Source organism: Eretmochelys imbricata, chromosome 1 (genome assembly GCF_965152235.1).
Source record: "Eretmochelys imbricata isolate rEreImb1 chromosome 1, rEreImb1.hap1, whole genome shotgun sequence".
Taxonomy (NCBI): domain Eukaryota; kingdom Metazoa; phylum Chordata; order Testudines; family Cheloniidae; genus Eretmochelys; species Eretmochelys imbricata.
This window is the reverse complement of record NC_135572.1, coordinates 292,418,800-292,441,122: the sequence shown is the minus strand read 5'-3', so window position 1 is coordinate 292,441,122 and position 22,323 is coordinate 292,418,800. Positions and strand designations below refer to the sequence as shown.

General features: G+C 42.1%; 1 protein-coding gene across 1 annotated transcript in view; it reads left to right on the top strand.

Annotated features, from left to right (window-relative positions):
• The first annotated feature begins 7,497 nt into the window (after positions 1-7,497).
• The window catches only part of TRHDE (thyrotropin releasing hormone degrading enzyme), a 314,740-nt gene continuing 299,914 nt past the window's right edge, over positions 7,498-22,323 (top strand). The window contains exons 1-2 of the mRNA XM_077807737.1: positions 7,498-8,291; positions 15,715-15,988. Of these exons, the coding sequence (XP_077663863.1) occupies positions 7,498-8,291; positions 15,715-15,988 (1,068 nt within the window). The remainder of the gene's footprint in view (positions 8,292-15,714; positions 15,989-22,323) is intronic.

Sequence of the window (22,323 nt, the reverse complement as noted above, 5' to 3'; positions counted from 1 at the left end):
AGTAAGAGCTGCAAGAGAATTGGGTACTTAACTGTTGTTTATTGATTATTTTAAAGATCATCTGTCTCTAAATCCATTCTAAGGCTGTAATGAAGTATCTCCCTTTATTCTAAACTTTCTGGTAACTATTTCTTTTAAAAACAAAAGAGGATTAAAGCTATTTTGTATGAATGGGACATTTTGATAAATTACAAATCCACAACTCTTGTACATCAATATTACTAAAGTAAAACAAATTTAGGTAAGCATGGAAGCTGAAGACCAAATTGTATAAAAAGGCATTATTGCAATAATTGTAGGAGTCTATAAATTTTTACGACCAGATGTGGTGTGAAAACAGATGTAACAGACACAGAAGGGATGCTCAGATGGACCATGAAGATGATTAAGGAGTAGGAGAGGCTTCCATATAGGAAGAGATTTAAAAGATTGGGACTCTTTAAATGTAGGGAGATGAATAAGAGGGAAGATGATGGAAGCGTACAAAACAGTGAATGGCATAGAGAAGGTAAATCAGAAGCTCTTATTTTCCCTCTTTAATAGCAAAAGAAATATGATAGTCAATAAAACTGAAAATCAGTAAATTAAAAACAGATAAAAAGAAATACTTATTTTTTAAAAAAATATAACACACCATTAATCTATGGAATACATTGTTACAAGATAGCAGGCAGCCTAAGAGTTGAATACATTTGAAAAAGGATTAGAAATGTATATAGATAATGAGATTATCCAGTTACAAAAAAAGGATTACAAAAAAAATATTTTATAAGGGATATAAACCTGTAGGGGTTCCTTGCACCTTCTTGTGAAATATCTCATACTGGGTTCTGTCTGAGACAGAATGCTGCACTAGCTGGACCACCAGTCTAATCTGGTATAACAGTTCCTGTGTTCCTAAAACAGAATGAAATGTCCACAATTTTTCTCTCTCTCTCTGTCCTCCAAGACTAACTTGCTTATTTCTAATTGATTATGATTAACTAGGTTTAAGTGTAATTATTCACTGAGAGAAACAAAAAGCATTATGTTATATCTATGCTTGGCACATTGCAACTAACATTATTATTGAACTTGTGTAAACAAAAAGTAAAAACAAATGGCTCACAGTTGAAAAAAAATCTAAGATGCTTTGTTTAAAATAAGCTTTATGGTAAGCAAGCCAAATATGCTTTAAATAAAACTCACCACTAGACAATAAACATATTTGTTTAATCTTCTTAGGTAGCTAATTAAATGGGAAAAATAAATAAAAATAAATGAATGATAGAAAGAGAGAATAATCAATTTTGGGAGGCTGAATAAACATGTATAGATGTGAAACACAACAGATGGAGGAAATAACTTATTTTCACAATCTGATTTGGATAACAACAACAACAATATGCTAAGAGAGCCGACTATCCATGTCCACACTGCTTGGCTTTATTTCATACATCTAAGAGTTCTTCAGGGTTATTACTGATCTGGGGCAGCCAGGTTAATCATGGACAACCATGTGACTGCCACCAGTCCATGACCAGACAGTCAGAGACTGGATAATTGAAGTATTATTTGATTCACATTATACTGTAGATGCGTGTTTCATCCAAAAACTTCAGACCAGGAGATTTGGCTTTTAACAAGAGCAAAATGCAAGGCATTTTAGCTTAATAGGACTGAAATAAGCAAAGGAACTAAGGTCAACTGTACAATGTGATGATACTTCTGATGCTTCAATTTCAATGTCCTACCTGATCATAAGACATCAGCAGAGGGTCAGTGACCAGATCTGTGTGCCCATACGGTAACATAGGCAATACGTGGCTTCTCAGACATGCTCCAATGTGAGGGCTACTCAGACAGCATTTTAAATAGAGTTTCTTGCAACTCCAGAAGAAACTCAAAGAAAGGGAAGACGCAAGAAAAAGAAAATAAGGGGAAAGGAGAGAGGGAACAGAGCAGTACCTACTAATCCTGTCTGTCCCATGATGACTACGAACTAGTCACCGTATAGGTCTCTATTTATCTAAAACATAACACAACACAGTGCTCTTTCCGCTTTTGTTTGTTACTTTGTAAGTGGCAGAGAAAAGCTAAGCCAAGATGTGATTGTACATAGTCATCTAGTCATCCCTATTTCAAAACAACAAAACAAAATATTGCTTAGGGCCAAATCTCACTCACCTTAGTCAAGTAGGTGGTTTCCCTGAAGTAAATGGGATTACTTCTATAAATCACATGGGCAGGATTTGGTCATTACTGTGACTTTGGGTGCGTGGGGTTAACATTTAAAGTGGATGGTGAGAGACATTTTCTGTTATAATCTAGCATTGTGGCTGCTTGGATTTTTAGTGGGAATGATTTCCTCCAATATTTTTCTTCGCAATAACTCCTGAAAATAAAGCAGAAGGTATATTTATCAGCATCACATATTAGATCTGGAATGTCACTGAAAATGTCTTGTGAAAAAATACGACGGCATAGGGGCAGTACCTCTGCCCCAATCTACTCCCTTTGCACCACTCTGGCAGCTCCAACGAAACAGAAATCTCCCCTTTTGGGGATAGCCCTCCTGTGGGGGAGTCCCCAGCAGCTGTATAGTTCCTAGAGTACCCAGACCTGCAGGTTGGTGTTGGGGGATTCTCAGTTCATGAACTATAGGTATAACAAATACATTTGCCAAAAATAAATTTGCAATTAAAATACATTATAAATCAAATGTACATACTATTCATGACAGAAATGTTAGCAGGCTCTCTATCAGTTAAGAGCTTTATTGTACCTCTTAAACACAAGGGACCAGTGGCGTAGTCTCTTGTTTGCACTTCCCCTCGCATACCTATCTCTTACGAATGTACAGTATGTGCTTGCCTCTGTGACTGGCTGGTTCAGCTAGTGGAGGGATTGGTGGACCTCTGCCTCCTCCCTGGTCACTTTGAGCTGGCTAGCCGTGTAGTCCTTACTTACATGAGTTTAGGAACTGCAGTTGTCCCTAGTCACTGCACAGGAGGCAAATGGGGGAGGGTCCTTGAGCCCTGCCACTCCTGCAGATTTGTTCAGCGGTCAGACAAAATTTGTTTGTAAATCTTTTATGTACACAAGTGAATGAAGCATTGATCACTCAGGCCTCAAAGTAGAAAAAGTTCTACTTGTCTTCTGAAAGTTATAATGTTCTTATCCCCTGTTTGGATAAGTTCAGTTCCATGAATAAACTGTACCTAACTGCAAGATATACAGTAAGGTTGCTTATTTACAGAGCCTTACTGCTAAGACTATAAAGCACCAGTTTGAATACAGAGTGTTGATTTTGTGTCACTGGAACCTTAACATAAAAATACCCCAGCTTTATTGGGGTCCCTAGTCACTGGACACAATATAACCTAGTGAATTGGTAACTGCATTATCTGAAGCTTATCCATGTTTCTTCTCATACTTGTCTAGGGAGAACCATCTCTACACTTATTTGGTTAAGGTGTGCAACGTGTTCTCTTGTTTTGTATAAGTAACTGAAATCTCATCCTATAGCTCATAAAATGTGATTGCATACAAGATGTTGATGGCCTAAGGGAAGTTTTGAACAACTGAGAGTCATTATTAGGATTTTGCTGCAGAAGTGAGCCATGATCTGATATCTTTTCCAGCAAAGTCACAGAGACATCTGACAAGCTGACTGTGAATTTCAAAGACATTATGTACAAAATGCATTCATAGACTTACACTGTGAATAAGAGAACAAAGACTTTGCAAAATAAAGAGCTTTCTGTAGGGTATGCATCTATGTAGACTCATGTTATTCTACATCAAGGTGCTGTAATATACACATGGCCAGAGATCTGCCAATTTCAGATGGTATTAACAACTTATGAGTTTGGCTAAAAATACCTGTATCTGATCCACAATTATGAACATGGAAAATGGCTAACCTGGTAATGTATGGTTTTAGAATGATGGAATAATTCAGGCACCTCAATTGCTTATCAGAGAAGCTGCTAGCAGAACCTCTTTAACATATGTCATTCAACATATTAGATCTGTGAGGATCTGAGGGGAGATTGAAGACCCTTAGAGCGCTGCATGAGTTACTGGACCAACATCAGAAGTGAATCTAAAGGAGGCTAAGCTCTTTCTACTTAAACCTTCTTCCTGTACTCTGCCTGTTATTTACACTAATATAGCCTTTCTTAGAAGGAGTTAGACCCACAGTTGCTTACTGGCATGTCCTTAACCCTTTACACATCACCTTTTCTATTGACCCAAGCTGTTTTAGGGGGCCTGAGATTTTCAAACCTGAGTTATGTGACTGAATTCCATAGTTGATTTTGAAAATCTCAGACATAAAGACACAAACTACATGCTAAAATACTAGAATATCTTATGCCATCTTATACTGCTTTAGACTCCCCTCTAAATTTGGCATAGTTGAATTGATTGCCAAACACAGTCCAACTGTCTCAGACACCAAACATGCTACTTCTGTGAGAAGCCTGCACAAAAATGTTCACCAATAAAATTTTAGCTCCTTCCCTGCTCTAAGTTGCATAAATATTATTTTATTTTAAAAAAAACTTTGCAACTTATAAAATACAGCAAAAAAAATTCCGTTCTATTTCAGACTAACTATACCCTTAAAACAGGACTTTGCTTGAATGTCTCCCTCAGCTGCTGACAGGAACAAATATGTAAACTTAGAAAACATGTCAGGAAAAAAATAGTACAGAAGATGGTGTTTCTCTCTGATGCCTGTTATTGACAGCCCACATACAAAACACTTAAAAGCACCCAGACACTTCTTTTGTGACCATTTTTAAAGGGTTTAATGAAACATATACACACTGACATTTTTCAACCTACAGCTTTGGGTTTTTTATCCCAGTGTCAGTTATTTTTTTCAAATCACAGGGCAAGAGTTTTCTACTATATGCCTCAAACTTATACCGTCAACATATAATGAAACCTATTTACAGCCACTAAAAGGATTTTTGTTTTTCTGCCGAACAGGTGGCTGGATAATAGCGCAATTAATATGGAGGAACTGTAGTTAAGACTGAGATTTTACTCAGGACAGATCAACTAGAACATATAATCACAATTCATAGGTGACTTTTGTACATATTTCACTCTATATTCTATTTTGTACTATTGCAGTATGTAACACTGCATTGTAAAGTAAAAACTAGGGCTTTGATCATTCCAGACAGAGCCTTTATTTTTTTTCTTTTTCTAAATTCTGATTGGCTTGAATGATAGCAGGTAACTATTTATACTCCCTATAACAGCAGTTCTAAAGCAGGTAGTATATTAGCACAAATTCAGACCAGCCATGCTTTCAGAAGGCAAAATGGCCATTATATCCCATTCCACAGACCTCTGTATAAAAGATTTGCTCTACTTATATATTTTTAAAAGTGTAAGTAATTTTTAAAACGTTACTTTTTGGAACCGTTATTGCAGGATAGAAAATACGGCCCTGATCCCATGAAGACTTATACACAACCTTAACTTTATGTACTGTGAGTAGCTGCCACTCAATTTAGTGTGTTAAGTTTAACACATATGGAATTCTTTGCAGGATTTGGGCCTTAATAGCTTTGATTATGAAATACAGAGACAGTTGCCCGAACAATGCAGAGTGAAGAAGAGAAAAGGGGTGTCTGGAATACAAATCCAGAGCTGGAGCTGACTTTTGGAGATGGGTCCAATGTTGACAAAGTTCTGAACCAACCTGCCTGATCCAAATAACACATACTTTTGGGGGTTGGGAAGAACAGAGGCAGTGTGTTCAAAATCTGCACCTGAATTTTGCAGGTAGGGGCCCATCCCTAGAAATATGTTAGCCCCTGAGTTTGGAAAGCATCCCTATTCAGGATAGCATTTAAGCACCTGCTTAAATCCAACTGTCATAAAAATGGGATTTAAGAACATGTCTAAATTTCAGCACGTGCTTAGGTGCTGTCCTGAATAAGGATGGATGTAAGCACCTGCTTAAGTACTTTCCTTAAATTGAGGATTTAGGCCCTCTAAGGTATTTATATTAAGTTAGGAGCTTGAATACCCCCTTTGAGGATCAGGGCCTTCCGACTCCAGTCTTTTGTTCCTTAGGGGTTCCATCCAACGTTTATACATGTGAATAATCTTACTCAGCAGCAAAATCCTATTGGTTTAAATAAAAATACTTACCTGAGTAAAATTACTCACCTTCTTAAGTGTTTCTTAGGATCAGCCCCTAGGTTAGCATGATACAACTATTGCCCTTCAAAGCTGCACTCAGCAACTCTTTATGAAGTAGATCTAAATGAAATACATGGTGCGTGTTCCATATTTATGCAGGGGATATATTCGCGCACATATAATCCCAGAAATCCTGTGGCGGGGAGGATCTGTAATCTGACACACACCACATCCTATCATCACAGGATCTGCCTGTGCCAGGGGGTGTTTATCAGCCGGGAGGCTTCCCTCTCCTTCCACCTGCATATATGTGTATATATATAGAAACTAGTTAAACACAGGCTGAGTCACGGCCGGGGAGCTGGGCCGGGGATGGTAGAGAGGTTCCTGCCACTGAAGCAACTGACGGCCCTTCTTGCAGGCAGCTCAGCGACCTCCCATGGGGCGGGGGGGTGTCTTATGCGCCAGCTCGGAGGAAGCCCGCGAAACCGGGCTCTCCCCAGCGGCTGCACGCCTCCTCTGTTACTTTTCTCCCCCTCAGTCACTGACAGCAGCCGTAGTAACAGCTGGCAGTGGGGTGAGGGTGCGTTGATCTCCCCCCCCCCACGCTCCGCCTTCATGCAACCCAAGCGGGAAAGCGCTGTACCTCGCTTTGCAGAGCGAGCCCCGCACTTGACACTCACGGCCGCGCCACGCGCGGGCGGGAGGCAGAGCCGCTGTCCGGTCCCAAAGCCCCCAGGCGCTTCCAGCGGCTGCAGAAGAGGGCAAGGCGGAGCTGAACCAGCAGGGGAGCCTCGGCTAGGGCCGAGCGAGGCAGGCAGGCACTCCCCCCACCCCGTGTGGCAGCTCGGGTGCGGGGCGCACGCATGGCGCCGGGCAGCCGGCCCAGCAGCGGCGGGCACTGAGCGGGAGGGGAGTTTCTCGCGAGCAGCGGCGGCGGAGGGAGGGAGCGAGCGGGAGCCTCCCCCGCCTCTCCCCTCCCCGCGCGCAGAGTCGCACTCGGCAGCATGTGGTGAAGTGCCCAGCAGCGCCCCGAAGAGGAGCCCAAGTTGTGCTCTGCTGCGCCCAGCCACACGGAGCCTGCCCGCCCCGCTCCCTGGGCGGCCCCGCGGCAGGGATCTCCCCCCCCCCCCCCAGCCTCCTGGGGACTGAGAGGAGCCTTTCCCCGGCCGGGGCTACTCCCAGAAGTGTGATGTGGCTCTTCGGAAAGTGACAGCCGCAGGAGGAGCAGCAGCGCCGGCGGGCAGTTCCTCCCCCCAGCCCCGGCTCCCCGCTGCCTCCCATGCCTGCGTGGCCCCACAGCGGGGCGGCGGCCCCGCGGGAGGAGCCGGGGGAGGCGCTGCTGTGATGGCCCTGGACCAGAAGCGGGAGAAGAGCGCGTCCGTCACCCCCATGATGATCGAGGAGGACGCCGCCCTGCGGAACGGCAGCAGGGGGCTCTCGGGCCAGTGGGCGGACGCGGTGGGGGTGAGACCCCGCACCACGGAGCGGCACATCACGGTGCACAAGCGTCTGGTGCTGGGCTTCGCCATCTCCATCCTGGCGCTGCTGGTGGTGACCATGATCGCGGTGCTGCTCAGCGTGCGCTTCGAGGAGTGCAGCACGGCGGCGGCGGCCGCGGCAGACAGCCCGGGCCGGGCGAGCGGCAACGGGAGCCTCCCGGGGGCTGCCCGGCTCAACCACGACGCTGGGGAGCCTCCCGGCCGCCAAGAGGAGGCGCCGGGCGAGGAGGAGGAGGAGTGGCAGCGGCGACGGCAGCCGCCGCCCTGGACCCAGTTGCGCCTGCCCCGGCACCTGAGACCCCTGCACTATAACCTGATGCTCAGCGCCTTCATGGAGAACTTCACCTTCTGCGGGGAGGTGAACGTGCAGATCGAGTGCCTGAACGCCAGCCGCTACATCGTGCTCCACGCCCACCGCGTGCACATCCAGGCCGTCCAAGTAGCCGAGGACAAGCTCTCCGGCGCCGTGCGCGTCTCCAGCTTCTTCCTCTACCCGCAGAACCAAGTCTTCGTGGTGGTCCTCAACCGCAGCCTGGAGGCGCAGAGAAGTTACAACCTCAAGATCATCTACAGCGCCCTGATCGAGAACGAGCTGCTGGGCTTCTTCCGCAGCTCCTATGTGCTCCACGGGGAGAGAAGGTACGGCTACTCCCCCTAAACCTGACCCACCCCATCACCGGCATGTGCTTCCATAGAGGGGAGAGGGGAGAAGCTTGAAGGGCTGCTCTAACTATGAACGCCCCAGGTGATAGATGCCCCGTTATCCTCAGACTCATAGTCTGCAGCCACAGGGGACACCCCCTGACCCAGGATGGGCAGCTACCGGTGTCGTCCCCCCCTTAGCCTCAGTCTCCTTTTTCTAAACATGGATTTAACATGACTATAAAAACAATCTCTAGGGATCACACCCTTAATAAAGCACCGCTAGTGGGGCAAGGAGTTTGCCGGGGACTCCGAACGCGGCGGGAGTATTAAGTTAAATGTTCAAGGTGGTGCCAAATTACAGTTAACTTTTGCAAGCGCTGGGCGTGAAATGCATCCGTCAGCTCCCCATCGCCAGTTGTCCTCGAGAAGCCTGTCAGTGGCCGGGGCAGGATCCCTGAGGTTAGACGTAACCCAAACGTGACAGAAAAATCGTTACTAACTTTCCACTTAAAGAAGAGGGAGCTCGGCTGGGCGCTAGGACCTGGTACGGTTCAGCTCTGAGTCGCGTTCTCAAGTGTATGGAGTTCTTTTCATGCTGTAGATCTTGCCACTGACATTTCTACCCTTTAGACGCTTTGATTATGAGATGCAGTTGAGAGAGAAGGTCTGCTCTGACGTGACCATTATTTAGAGCACTGAGCAGGGATTCATTTTAATCCTATACCGAACTTTCATGCTAGGGTCCCCGCGTCTTGTAGCTTGCTGATTGCCAGTAAGGAGAAGTTAGAGTGAATAATTAGCATACCAGAGACCTTTGCATGCTTCTGTTAGGAAGTAAGGCTAGTTATTTTCCAGAGAGCCAGTCCTGCACCGTACTCAGGCTAAATTCCCATTGAGTCACTGGCAGTTGTGGCTGAGTAAGGACTGCAAGCACAGGCATTTTTGTGTTACAGCTGTTCTGATCTTCCCCCCTCTTTTGAGGATTGGTCCCTCTACATATAATTTGTTCAGCAACTCCTAGGGTCTGGTGATGAGAGATGCTGAGTGTTTGCAGCTCCTGTGGAAGTAGGAGTTACCATTGTTCACCTTACCTCCCCTAGTGATGTCCAGGGGAACTGAAGGTACTCATAATTGGTGCTCTAATTTTAAAGTTAATTAAAAGAATAATTAGGAAAATCAGCAAAGGGATGACAGAGATAATGCGAAAACAAAAAAAGGGAGACTTTTTTTTTTTGAGAGATTTTTCTAAATCAAGGTATCACTGAGAGGCTTCCAAGGGAAGTTTCACTGATTCAGCCAGCCTACTCTATCATAGTATATGCGGGGAGAGAATGTAAATTTTATCATTCAGCCAGGTTTCCAAAGCAGTTTTATCCTAATAAAATGCAGGCTACTTACTCAATAGTGCTTACTTGACAAGGGTGAACTATTTCCTGGATATATTTTCATGTTAGTTTAATCATCTTTTAAGGTGAATGAAACAGTCAGTCTGTATGGTTACAGCTAAACAGTCCAATAGGTATACAATAGATGATTAAAATGCATCTTTATATATTTATTCCTTTATTATGAAAACAACAACTGTGCATCACTTCCAACATATAAGAAGTGTCTTTGCACAGCTAGGGATTGGACAAGTTGAAAGAATCAGCTTTCAATTGCATCATAAAGTAAAACATAATAGAAAGCTCACTTGTAGAAAAGAGGTCTGTTTAATAAATTCTTTCTGTACCAAACTAAAATATGTTTATATAACAGAGCCTCCTTACCTATTTTTTTTAAAAAGAACATTTTGTGCATTACAATAGGACTTATAAGTTTGTACTGTTGTTAACTACGTGATTGCATTTTATTCAGAAAGCTTGAAGCAATCTTTTAGGACCTCATTCGGCTGTCACTTTACTCCATTCACTTCAGCTGAGTTACTGCATATTAGGTTCTAGTCTCTGCTTAAAAGTTTGGTTTACATAGCTAAGTCTGTAAGGGGTGTGAAGAATCTACACTCCTGAGCGATGTAGCTATGTTGACCTAACCCCCAGTGTATGCAGCTAGGTCCACAGAAGAATGCTTCCATCAGCCTAGCTACCGTCACTCAGGGAGGTGTTGTTCCTGCACCAATGAAAAAAACACATCTGTCAGCATAGGCTGTGTCTACACTGAGGGGTTAGGCTGGCATAGCTATGGCACTGTAGCTATGCCAGTATAGTCCCTGTAATGTAGACATGTAGAGCCCTGCAAATCTGCGGATATTCGATTTATGTTTGTGGATCGTGTATCAGATGCAGATACAGCTCTATAGACATGGCCACCAATGTTATTGAGAGTGGAATCAGTCCTTTATTCGCTATTTTCACATGACAATAGATGTTTTATTATTATTATTTATTTTAATTACTGTAGTGCCTAGTAGCCCTGGTCATCAATTAGGACCTTATTGTGCTCGGAGCTGCAAAAACAGAACAAAATGAAGGTCCCTACCCCAGAGGTCTTACAATCTAAGTAATAAAGAAAGCGGGCCTGACTTCCTGATAGTTATGTTACTAGGTCTCCCAGAATTAATTTATTTTTAAGATGTCTGTCATAGAAAATCCTAGTTACAGATTCTCTCTGTCTAAACATAATCATTTCTTTGATACTGCCTGCTAAGCAAAGAGTTTACATGGGGGCTAGTAGGCCAAAAAAGTAAGGAAGACAGAAAAAGAACCTCCCCAATTCAATTATGTCGACATCCCCCTTATTAAAGCATGCTTTTGTTGCTGATGATTTTAAACCGACTGATGTTAGAATCCCAGAGAGGGGTAGGATTACAGCTGTTTGATTTGTCGTCAGACCAAAGTAAAATGACATTTTTGCAGAGCTCAGTTGTAGAAAGGGATGCTGCCTCTTACCTGATTAAGGACTGTGGCTGAAGTAATCAGCATTCTTCTAGTTTGTTCAGAATCTTTGATTCTGTAACAAATGAAATATTGTAAAGGAATTCACTTTACAACATAAAGAAATGAAAAAGACACAATTCACATAATTATCTCACTTCTGAACATTTCAGCTTTGTTGAAAATAATTAAAGGAAACTTAAATATACAATCTAATATTTCAAAAAAGTAATTGTAGCATAGTTATAATACTTTTTCACCAAGTATGATCAAGTATTTACAGTCGAATGTTTGTTAGAAGCAAGATAGTTTGACACACAATTATATAATATATAGTACTCCACTCTCATAGTGTGATTATTTAGATCACGAATCACTCTCTACTGTAAATATACTTAATTGACTTCAGTGGCATCATACTACTTTACACAAGCTGAGAATCTAGCCCAATATAATTGGGTCAATGAAATTATGCTTATTTATAGCAGTTTAGGACCCTGCTCATTTATGTTTAATAGAATATGTATTTTAAAACTGTAACCAAAACTTGTTATAGTTTCAGGTGTTTAATAGAAGTACTGCTTTTCTTTTTGAAATATCACAAACTTAATGACAGGTTTCAGAGTAACAGCCGTGTTAGTCTGTATTCGCAAAAAGAAAAGGAGTACTTGTGGCACCTTAGAGACTAACCAATTTATTTGAGCATAAGCTTTCGTGAGCTTATGCTCAAATAAATTGGTTAGTCTCTAAGGTGCCACAAGTACGCCTTTTCTTTTCACATACTTAATGACTCACTGTAATATTATCTATATAAATACACACTAAACAATGGGGTGTCTGTTCAAAATGTGTTCCTGCAAAGTAGTAATTTGCATTTTGATTAATAACGGGCTTTTCAAATGAAATATGTATAGCTGTTTCATAAATGTGAAAGTTAGACCAATTTCTAGTATAGCATCTGATAACATTGCTTCTCTCAAGTTATGTGGGATCTTGATGTTCCGGTAGACCTTTGCCTTAACTTTTTGACATCCTTATATTTGTTTGAAAAGTATAGGAACATCATTGGAGTAGTGGTTGCTGTAAAAGGACTATTGATATAATTTTTCACTCATGTTGTACATGAGAAGGGAATAGCTCTGGTTAACAGTGCGACTTCACAAGCGCAACAAGGCTTTCGTAGATGGTTTTACTGTTCCCCCCCTCCCCTTAGATAGAGAAGGAAGTCAATACACTTTTTGACTCCACAGATGAAAGCTGTAAATCAGTCAGAAATGTTGGCAGTACTATGAAAATGTTAACTTTCTCACTGAAGGTATTGTACCTTTAATGAAATGCTAAAATGAAAGTGAAATGATACAAAATATTTTTTGTATCATGCACTGTAATTTATTGGCAGTATCCAACAAACATTAATGCATAGTTTCTGCAGAATGTTAGAGTAACTGAGGTGATTATTTACCTTCTGCATAAATGAAATGAAATCAATTCCTTACCACTTTCAGACAAAACAAACACATTGATTCCTCGTTCTTACAGCAACCAAGATGTCAAAATAGACAAGTTGTTGAGGAAACGCATGTCTTTCTTTAATAGATGAGATGGAATTAAAATACTTGCAAATTACTGTCATGGGATGGTGAATAGACAAGCTGTGAGGCTTTCATTCCTGGAAGTATAACTTTTGATGGTGATATTTCTGGGAATTATAAGATAAAAATGGCAGTGCCCAAGGAAGGTTTGTAGAGAGAGAGGTGGCAAAACACCCGAGCTATTCTACGATCTCTGTACGCTAGAGAAATTCTGCACGTTTATCTCATTTCTTTGTTCTTTAGGAGAAAATGTATACATTGTCTTATACACATAGTCAGTTTAATCTTCAGGGATCAGAGAAATTTCAACTGTTTTTTTCTAGTATAACACAGAAGTCCAGATACCGTGATGATGGGCACCTTTTAAGTGTGTGTATAAATATCATTGTTTATTATTATTGGTAAAGTTTGGCATATTTACAATATTGTATTGAATGTAATGAAATATACAGTAACGCACATCTTGCTATTTAAAAAAAACACATGATACAGAATTTATCAGTAGTTAGACTAAGAGATTATTTTCCATCCCTTTAAAGATCTCATTGATACTCTCTTAATATTTTTTAGATGCTAGTCTGTTGAAACAGTGTTTCCTCATTTAGACATTGTCAGAATGAATGTAGAATTCCCTGAGCATGCATTTACCTGTGGGTCTGAGCTCATTAAAATTGTTAATTAGAGAAGAAAGTTCATTAGTCCAAGCTTTATTAACAGTGAGCTCAAGTCCTGCCTTCCATGTTAACTCAAAGTTCCTGTTGAATATCTTGGGTATTGTAGGTGTTCAAAGAATTCAGAATCTGGCCCATTTTAAGCAAGTGGACTAAATGAGGCAAAGTAAATTTCTTTATTGGACAAATTCTGCTCTGTTAAGGTGATATAAATCCAGAGTAATGCAACTGAAGTCCATAGAGTTTATCTGGGTTATTATTGGTGTAACTGAGAGCAACACTTGACCCTATATTTCGCTACCTTCTGCATAAATCTGAATTTACTAACTCCTCATTCATTAATAATGAGACAAGAAAGCCACAGTACAGTGAATGCCTTCCAAAATATTCAGTAATTTTTAACTAAATAAGACATTGATTTTTGGACAAAAGACTGATAACAAAAGTCTGACTGACATAAGAGGCTCCAACATTTTACAAGATTAGCTGTTACGAAAATCGGTCATAATCTCATGTGAAACATCATATTGTGCATGACTGCATATTTGTTTATTTGAAAAGTAACATATTAGGCTTAATACTATTATGGTAAGAAAAAAGAGTCATAAAACTACCAGTAACTTAATTCTGTGTTGCTCTTATAAGTGCTCTAAACCAAAAAGTCAAAAAGCTCAGTCAGTAAATACACACTTCAATTTTTAGTAAGGTACTCATCTTACTTTTGCTCCATCAGAATTACAGAAAATCATGTTGCAGAATAGTACTCTATTTTAAATTGAAAAGATTACAAGGGCTTTCCAATGTCTTTGTTGGATCAAATAGATATCCACCCACAAAAAACTCTTATCTTACAGTTAAAGAGTAACAGCCGTGTTAGTCTGTATTCGCAAAAAGAAAAGGAGTACTTGTGGCACCTTAGAGACTAACCAATTTATTTGAGCATAAGCTTTCGTGAGCTACAGCTCACTTCATCGGATGCATCCGATGAAGTGAGCTGTAGCTCACGAAAGCTTATGCTCAAATAAATTGGTTAGTCTCTAAGGTGCCACAAGTACTCCTTTTCTTCTTACAGTTAAAATTTCTCAAGGGCATTTCCCATCAACACATTCATTAAAAATTTGGAAAATGACTAGTTAAGGAAACATTAGCATTCAAACCAGCCACATATGTCCTGTCTTTACAGTCACATAACCAGTCAATATTCATATTACTATTTGACATGCTATGACACCATACTGCCATCCCACTCATAATCCATACATGTAAAATATAAAGCATACCCTGAAAATGTAAACGTAGGTTCTGTTCCTTCAAAGAGACCAACACTGATGAATTTTCCCCTGAATGTGGGTGTAAGGGTCTGTGCACAAGTGTCCCTTTGCAGGATCAAGAGCCTGTACAGTTTCAAAGAAAAGACACTTGTATGTGTGGCATTATTAAAATGTATAGGTCTCTTTTTCTGTACAACATATTTCAAATTCCTTTTTTTCTTTAAGATATTTCCAAGAGATCATCTGTCGCCTCTTAAGTTGATTGTTTTTCTTTCATGAAATTTATTGGGAAAAGACTAAAAAGCATCCTTACTTGTAGAGGTTGAATTGGTGGCTTAGGTATGTAACCTTGCAAAGCCCACATAAACAGAATGCATCTGATTGGACTTCTGTAGTTACAACACCAATAGATTGTTGTGCGATTCAAAGAGCTACATGCAATTAATACACAAATAATCAGCAGTAGAAAATAATGATCCTCTGGGGTATGCTAAGTGAACATATATTATTATGTCCAAAGAAAGGCAGAGTTTTCTTATCCGTATTTGAAACCACAGTGAGATCCCTGAAGGTCATTAAATCCTAAATTTAACTGAAGACTGTGCTTATTTGTTTTACATTGCAGACCAATATTGCCTTTTACATATATTGCTGAACAAAACTATGGTGGCAGAATACGAAGTATGAATAGAAGGGAGAGTATTTTATTGAATACCAGTGCGATGTCTGTAAAGTTGTTTCTTGCAAATTTGTGGCTCATTATATTACATGGATTGCATTATAGTACATGTGGAGAGAATTTATGCCAAGAACAACTACATCAAAGCAGAACTATTCGGACGAGAAGTATGTAGTACGTGGATTGTGCTTTGCTGCTGCTGCTAAGAGTTTAGTTCTGTTTATTTTGGTAAACTACCATATTTTAGCAATATCATGTAGTCTGTCCATGACTCAAGCACTGCACATAGTCAATCAGTAATGTCTTTTTTTTCTTTCTGTTTGTGTTCCAGATTCCTTGGTGTTACACAGTTTTCTCCTACTCATGCCAGAAAAGCCTTTCCTTGCTTTGATGAGCCCATCTACAAGGCCACTTTCAAAATCAGCATCAAGCATCAAGCAACCTATTTATCTTTGTCCAATATGCCAGTGGAAACTTCTGTTTTTGAAGAAGATGGATGGGTTACTGATCACTTTTCGCAGACCCCTCTCATGTCCACGTATTACCTGGCCTGGGCAGTATGCAACTTTACATACCGGGAGACTACCACTAAGAATGGGGTTGTAGTAAGTATATTTAATGCTACTTTATATACTATGCTACTAAATATACTATATTTGGGTTCTACATTGTTTTTAGAAAATTCTTGCTTTATGTAAGGAAACATGATGCCAGCAGTGCTTAGAGTACTTGCTTGTTTAACACTTATAAGGTTTCTTGTTTATTTCAGAATAATGAGCCTTTGCTCTGTCTTTAGCTTTTCCTGATGTTTTGGCATGTCCGATACATTTCAGAATATGCTACTTCACCAGGACAAGTTTCCTGAGAAGACTTTAAGCCTGTAAGTACATTACTGCATTTAGGCTTGATTTTTTTTCTGAAGTTTTCTTTTTGAACTTTTCTCTGGCCTTTTCAATTTAACATTGCTCATAGAGCAATGTACAGAAAGTGTGCAGTAATACTGATGTAGTTCCAATGACCATCCTTCAGTACTGATACATAGTTTGGTATGCTGTCTGCAGAAACAAAGTTGTGGAAGGGCACTTTCCTATTTAAGTCACACTTCTAAGCAAGAGATCTTTCCCGCACTCCTCACTTGGAGTCTCAGGTTGAAGAAAACAGTTTTGAGAGTTGTGATTTCTGATTATGACACGGTTGCTTGAGCTGCTGCCTTTTAAAAAAAAATCCTTTATGTCAGTTTTGTTTTTGTTTTCAGATATCAAGTACAGCAGAACTGTATCACAAGCCAAAATATACACAAGAAATTCTGTCAGCTAAATAGATTTCAAAATACTGTCAATTTAGATTTTCTGTTGGATTTGCAGAAAAATTGCTCACTCTTGCCAAACTAATCTGCATAACAAAAATAGATTCAGCGTTTAAAAGCAGTAGGCTAGATTGGGACCCAGATAGGGGTGAGCGCCACTCACAGTCTATGGGGCCCAGGTTGGGAGGCCTGAGGAGCACAGGCCTCCTGGCCTAAGGAGGGGGAGTACTCCCACCCCAGCGATGGAGTTGCAGGGGGACATGGGCCCGCCCAACTCCACCGCGTCCCAGCCCAGGGCCCTAACAGTGGTGGAGTGATCCGCCACTGGGTTAGCGGGGATCCGCCCGCAACATGCCTGACCCTGTATCAGGCCAGCTGTCGACCGGACTGTTGCCTGGTTTCCCTGGGCTGCTTCCTATTCTCCCCCTTGGTTGTACCTGTGTCCAGGGGTCGTCCTCATTCTCCCCGGAATACACTGCCAAGGGTAGCAGTGGCAGTTCCTCAGTGTCGGGAGTGGCAGGGCTCTCTGGAAGCTCAGGCTGGTCTCTGGGGCAGCAACAGTTCTCCTTGGTGTCCCACTCCAGCAGCAGGGAAGAAGCATCTGTCTCCTTTGGTAGCTCCCTCCTCAATGAGCTGTTCGGCCAGCCTTTTATACTTACCCTTCCTGTTCTACCCCTTTGCTTCCAGTGTGTGGGGTGTGGCCCTCCTGGCTTCACCCACCAGGTGACTTGCGGTGTTCCCTCCACATCTGCATCTGAGGGAGGCCATGCCTCCTCGCTACCTCACCCTTGTTGGCAGTCTCAGCAGAGAGGACAAGAACTGAACAGCCAGATATGCTGAGATACTCTCTCAGCCCGGAGGGTGGTTCCACCTGTTCAATGTTTTTTCTCTTGTGCTTGTCATTTATACTGCACCCCTCTCTGTGGTATCTTAGTGCTTGAGAAGTGAGCAGACCTGAGGGACTGATTTACACTGAATAATTCATTAAATAAATTTAGATTCTTTTTTAGCTCAAGTAATATATGAGAGCTTGAGCACCTTCAGTTTATTTTTATTCACACTTATTGCACGAATCTTTCTGCATTTTTACGGTGTGGAATGATTGTAGGTATTTCAGATTTGAGCTGAATTATTTCTATGTGATTGCTAAAGTAAGCTGTGTTATTGTTTCTATACCCCCAAATTAAAGAATGCACAGGCACTTCCAGGGTGCGTTTAACATTTGTTTTTCCCAAACTCTGGCACATGCAAATTTAAAAGTTTCTCTTCACAACAATTTTGCCAGTAAAATAGAGTCACTGAAATGTTAATAGAAACTGTGCATAAAAGCATGACCAAAGCAAATTCACTTACAAACATGAATGGATAGTCAAGGAAATTCATCTAGCGCTGGTGTTGAAGCACTTTCCCAATTTGAGGAATCTTGCTTCAATTGGCGCAACTTATGTGGTGTTTTTTCTGTGGATAAATAAAGAACTTCATTCCTCAAGTACTATCAGTCTGACACTTTATTGAACTCAATTTCAATTCACAAAACATCTGAAAAAATATTGTGTCTTTTGTGACTTGCCAGCATTCAAATAAATAAGATGCCTCTTCTGGTTTTATGGATCAGTCTTGCTGTACTGAACACTTTCTGGTTAGGATCAAGAGTAATTAAAACTTCCTAATGAATAAAAGTTACATTAACAGCTGGCTTCATACTAAAAAAGGGATTAAGCATTAGTAGTTGAACTTCCCTCTGAAGGAATGACATTCCAGTATCCAAATGCCTTTCAAGCCAGGTCAATGCACATGGCCTGATAATGGATTCTATCACAGATTTTAATTTAATCTTAAATAGAAATTAACTTTGAGTAGCTAAAGTAGCCCATTCCTAAACAATAAAATGAAAATGGTTACTAATTATGAAATGTCACTTATTACATGGACACACTCACACATTAGTCATTGTTGTACATTACAAAGACTAATATGCATTTGAAAACAAGGAATCAAGGGAAGCCAGGCTTTCAGGAGCACAGTTCAGTCCATGTGAGCAGTTAGCATAAAAGTTCAATCCACATAAGGCCTGACCAGAGTCCCTTCCAGAGCACGTTCTTCAGAAACTAAGTCATCTCTTTGGGTGTTGTAAGGCTGTATGATATAGTGATTGCATGCTGTGGGTTGCAAGAAAAAATACAGGAATTGTGGAGTTGCTTTTAAACCACTCTGAAGCCCTTTCTCCTCTTCTTCTGCTTAAGTGTATAATCCAGAAAAATCCACTAGATGACTAGAACAACCTTTAAACATTACATTCTCCACATACCTTGTTACTGTCTGAATTTTGTTAGATAATTACACACTTCCGGCTGGAAATTAGAAGGAATTTTCTAGCCATCAGAGCCATAAGGTTCTGGAATAGCCTTCCAATTGGCATTGTGGGAACAAACAACTTCGTTATTTTAAGAGAGTGCTGGACAAATTTGTGAGTAGGAATGTGTGATGGGATTGCTTGTGAAGGTGAGGGTAGGGTTGAGCAGCCCTGAGGGTCCCTTCTGGTTTATGTCTAATGTTCCTAAAAATGTCATGCTTCAGGGTTTTAGCTGGTCAGGAAGGGATTGGAAATGACTACTGCTCTAAGGTGGCACTGACCATTCTTTTTCTTAGGTGTTCGGCTGGCTGGATCTTGCTCACATTCTCAGGGTCTAACTGATGGCCCAGATGTGGAGTTGGGAAGGAATTTTCCCTCAAGTCAGATTTTCAGTGACCATTTTTGACTTCCTGTGCAGCATGGGATGTGGGTCACTTGCCAGGATCATCTCACTTGATGAGTTCCTTGCCACCGCAGGGGCCTTGGACACTGGTGCACCTCAGTCCCTCCAATTCTCTGCCTGTAACACAATAATTTAGTCTCCTGAGGGCTTTAATACCTTGGTCTAATTTCAGTGTTGGGTTTAGTGTGTGGGTGCTAGATGATGTTGGTGGCTTGTGATACACAGGACTAGATGATCTAGTGGTCCCTTCTGACCATAAACTCTGACTCTATACCTATAATTCTCACAATATCAAATATATACCACTTACCAGTTTTAAGGGGAAAATCCTGAGGTCTATTCAGGGCCATATTGCACCATCCCTGACTTTCCCATTAGTCCCTTCCTTCTTCATTGTTGTCTTGCCCCATCCCCTCAGTTCCTTGCATCTTCTTTTTCTTCTCTCTCATCCCTGTCATATTCTTTCTTTCTTCTGGCCACCTTCCCACTCCCCTTCACTCTCTCCTGTGCCCTCTTCTCCCCAGACCTCTCTTTCTCTTTGTTCTTCCTCTTCAGTCATATAGACATAGAAACACACTCCCTCCTGCATGCCACTCCCCAGCCAGACTCCACTGATTCCCTTTCTCACTTCTCTCTGCCAGCTTCCTGCCCTTCACTCCAAGTGGCGGGGATGGGTAATTGTTTACAGACCAGGAGGTATCAGCTGGGGATATGGGTTCCTTTACAGCCGGGAAGGGACGGTACTGGGAAGTTTTTCTTCCACACTGTTTGCTCATGGAGGGTGGGTGGAGTCAGGGGTACTGGAACAGGGTGGGCCAGAGGGCCATGGCCTCTCCATTTTTAAAAGTGACCACCAGATCATTTACTGGCTATAAGGGAGAGCGACAGGGGGAGAGGGGTGGAGAGGAGCGAGCAGAAGGCGGAGCCTTTGGGGAAGAAGTGGCATGGGAGCAGAGCCTCAGAGGGAAGCAGGGGCGGGGCCTCGGAGAGAAAAGGCAGCACAGAAGTGGGACCTCAGGAGGAAGGGGCAGTGCAAGGGGCCGGACCATGGTTCGGGGGCTGGTGGGCCTTCCCTTTTTAAGGAGTATCGGTCACCCCTGGGTGGGGTACAGCCTAGTGGCTTACAAGTGCTTGAGTGACTGCTGCTCACAGGGGGACTGGGTATAGAGAGGAGCAGAGTGAGGAAAGAATGCAACTGGAATAGGGGAGGAGGTACTAGATAAGTAGGAGCAGCACTGGGGCAGATAGGGACAGAGAAGACCAGTAGGAAGTAGGTGGGGATCTGACTAGTCAGTGAGGATAGAGAGAACAGCTGTGGGAGGGAGTTCAGCCAGGAGAAAGGAGTATGGCTTTCGTTGTTGTTGCCCCCACTCCCTTTCCACAACTATTCTGTTGCGGATGCTGACCAACAGGTTGGCTGAGGGGACAAGATGAGGTGTGAGTAGAGGTGACGCATCGTGGGGGCATGCAGGGTCAAGTGTCCCTCCCAGTATGGGCAGGCACCACTTGTCTATGGGCATGAGCATGGGTTTGGGCAGACAGGTTGCAGTTCTGCACTCTGAAGTAAACTCTGCTGGATTGCTATTTGGCTTCAGTGTAAAGTATTTCACTGTCCTCTTAGTGACGCCAGCTATGGAGCATCAGCAAAGAGCAATTTCACCTGACAGAAAACGGCTATCTAGGTAAGAAAATTTGAAATGAGGCATGCTTAAAAAAATGCTGCACTGCTCTTGGGTTGTGCTACCTCACTGTATTACTGCCACTATCTGTACAATAAACTATCGGTTAGTCACAGACATTATTTCAATAATACTGTATTATTCATAAACCACAAATAATGCCACCTTAATAAGGCGTCTTGCTTTCCCATGGGTTACTGTGTTAGTCATTAGCAGTTAGGAAAAAAAACAGTACTCTAAACATAACCCCATATCTATGGCCTCGTAAAATTCAATGTTTAACTTCCCAATGCATAAAACAGGAATTCCTTTAGATTTTAAAAATGTTAATATTTTTATATAGTAGCAATAATGACCCCAGGGTCAGGCATTTTGTATCAATTAATGATTTGCCTGGGTTAAAGGTCTGAGGCTTTGCCTGAGGCCCTCATCTCCAGCTGGCAGTTACTAACTCCCAGAAAATGTCCTCTGCATCAGATGTTATTGCTTTGATAATGATAAATAAATAATACAGCAAATTATATTTCATGGGTCAGAAAATCAGTTACAGTTACAGCAGAGAAATCCAGTGGGCTGTCAACAATAGAGCTGGGCCTGAACCAAAACTCCAGATTTACCCCTTTCTCGAACTTTGTTCAGTTCCTCTTACCTCTTAGGCCCATATTTAAACAAAAAATAACCTTTTGTTAGTTCATCACTAACCACTGGGAGGCCACATGTGTTACCAGATAAACATATAAGTAGGGCCCTACCAAATTCACGGCCATGAAAAACGTGTCACCTACTGTGAAATCTGGTCTCCCCCCATAAAATCTGGTCTTTTGTGTACTTTTACCCTATACTACACAGATTTCACAGAGGAGACCAGAGTTTCTCAAACTGGGGCTCTTGACCCAAAAGGGAGTTGTAGGGGAGTCACAAGGTTATTTTAAGGGGGTCACGGTATTGCCACCCTTACTTCTGCACTGCCTTCAGAGCTGGGTGGCTGGAGAGCAGTGGCTGCTTACTGGGGGCCCAGCTCTGCAAGCAGCAGCACAGAAGTAAGGCTGGAAATACTATCCCAGGCCATCCTTACTTCTGTGCTGTGCTGGCAGTGGCTCTGCCTTCAGACCTGGGCTCCTGGCCAGCAGCCGCCGCTCTCCAGCTGCCCAGCTCTGAAGGCAGCGCCGTCAGCAGCAGCACAGAAGTAAGGGTAGAAG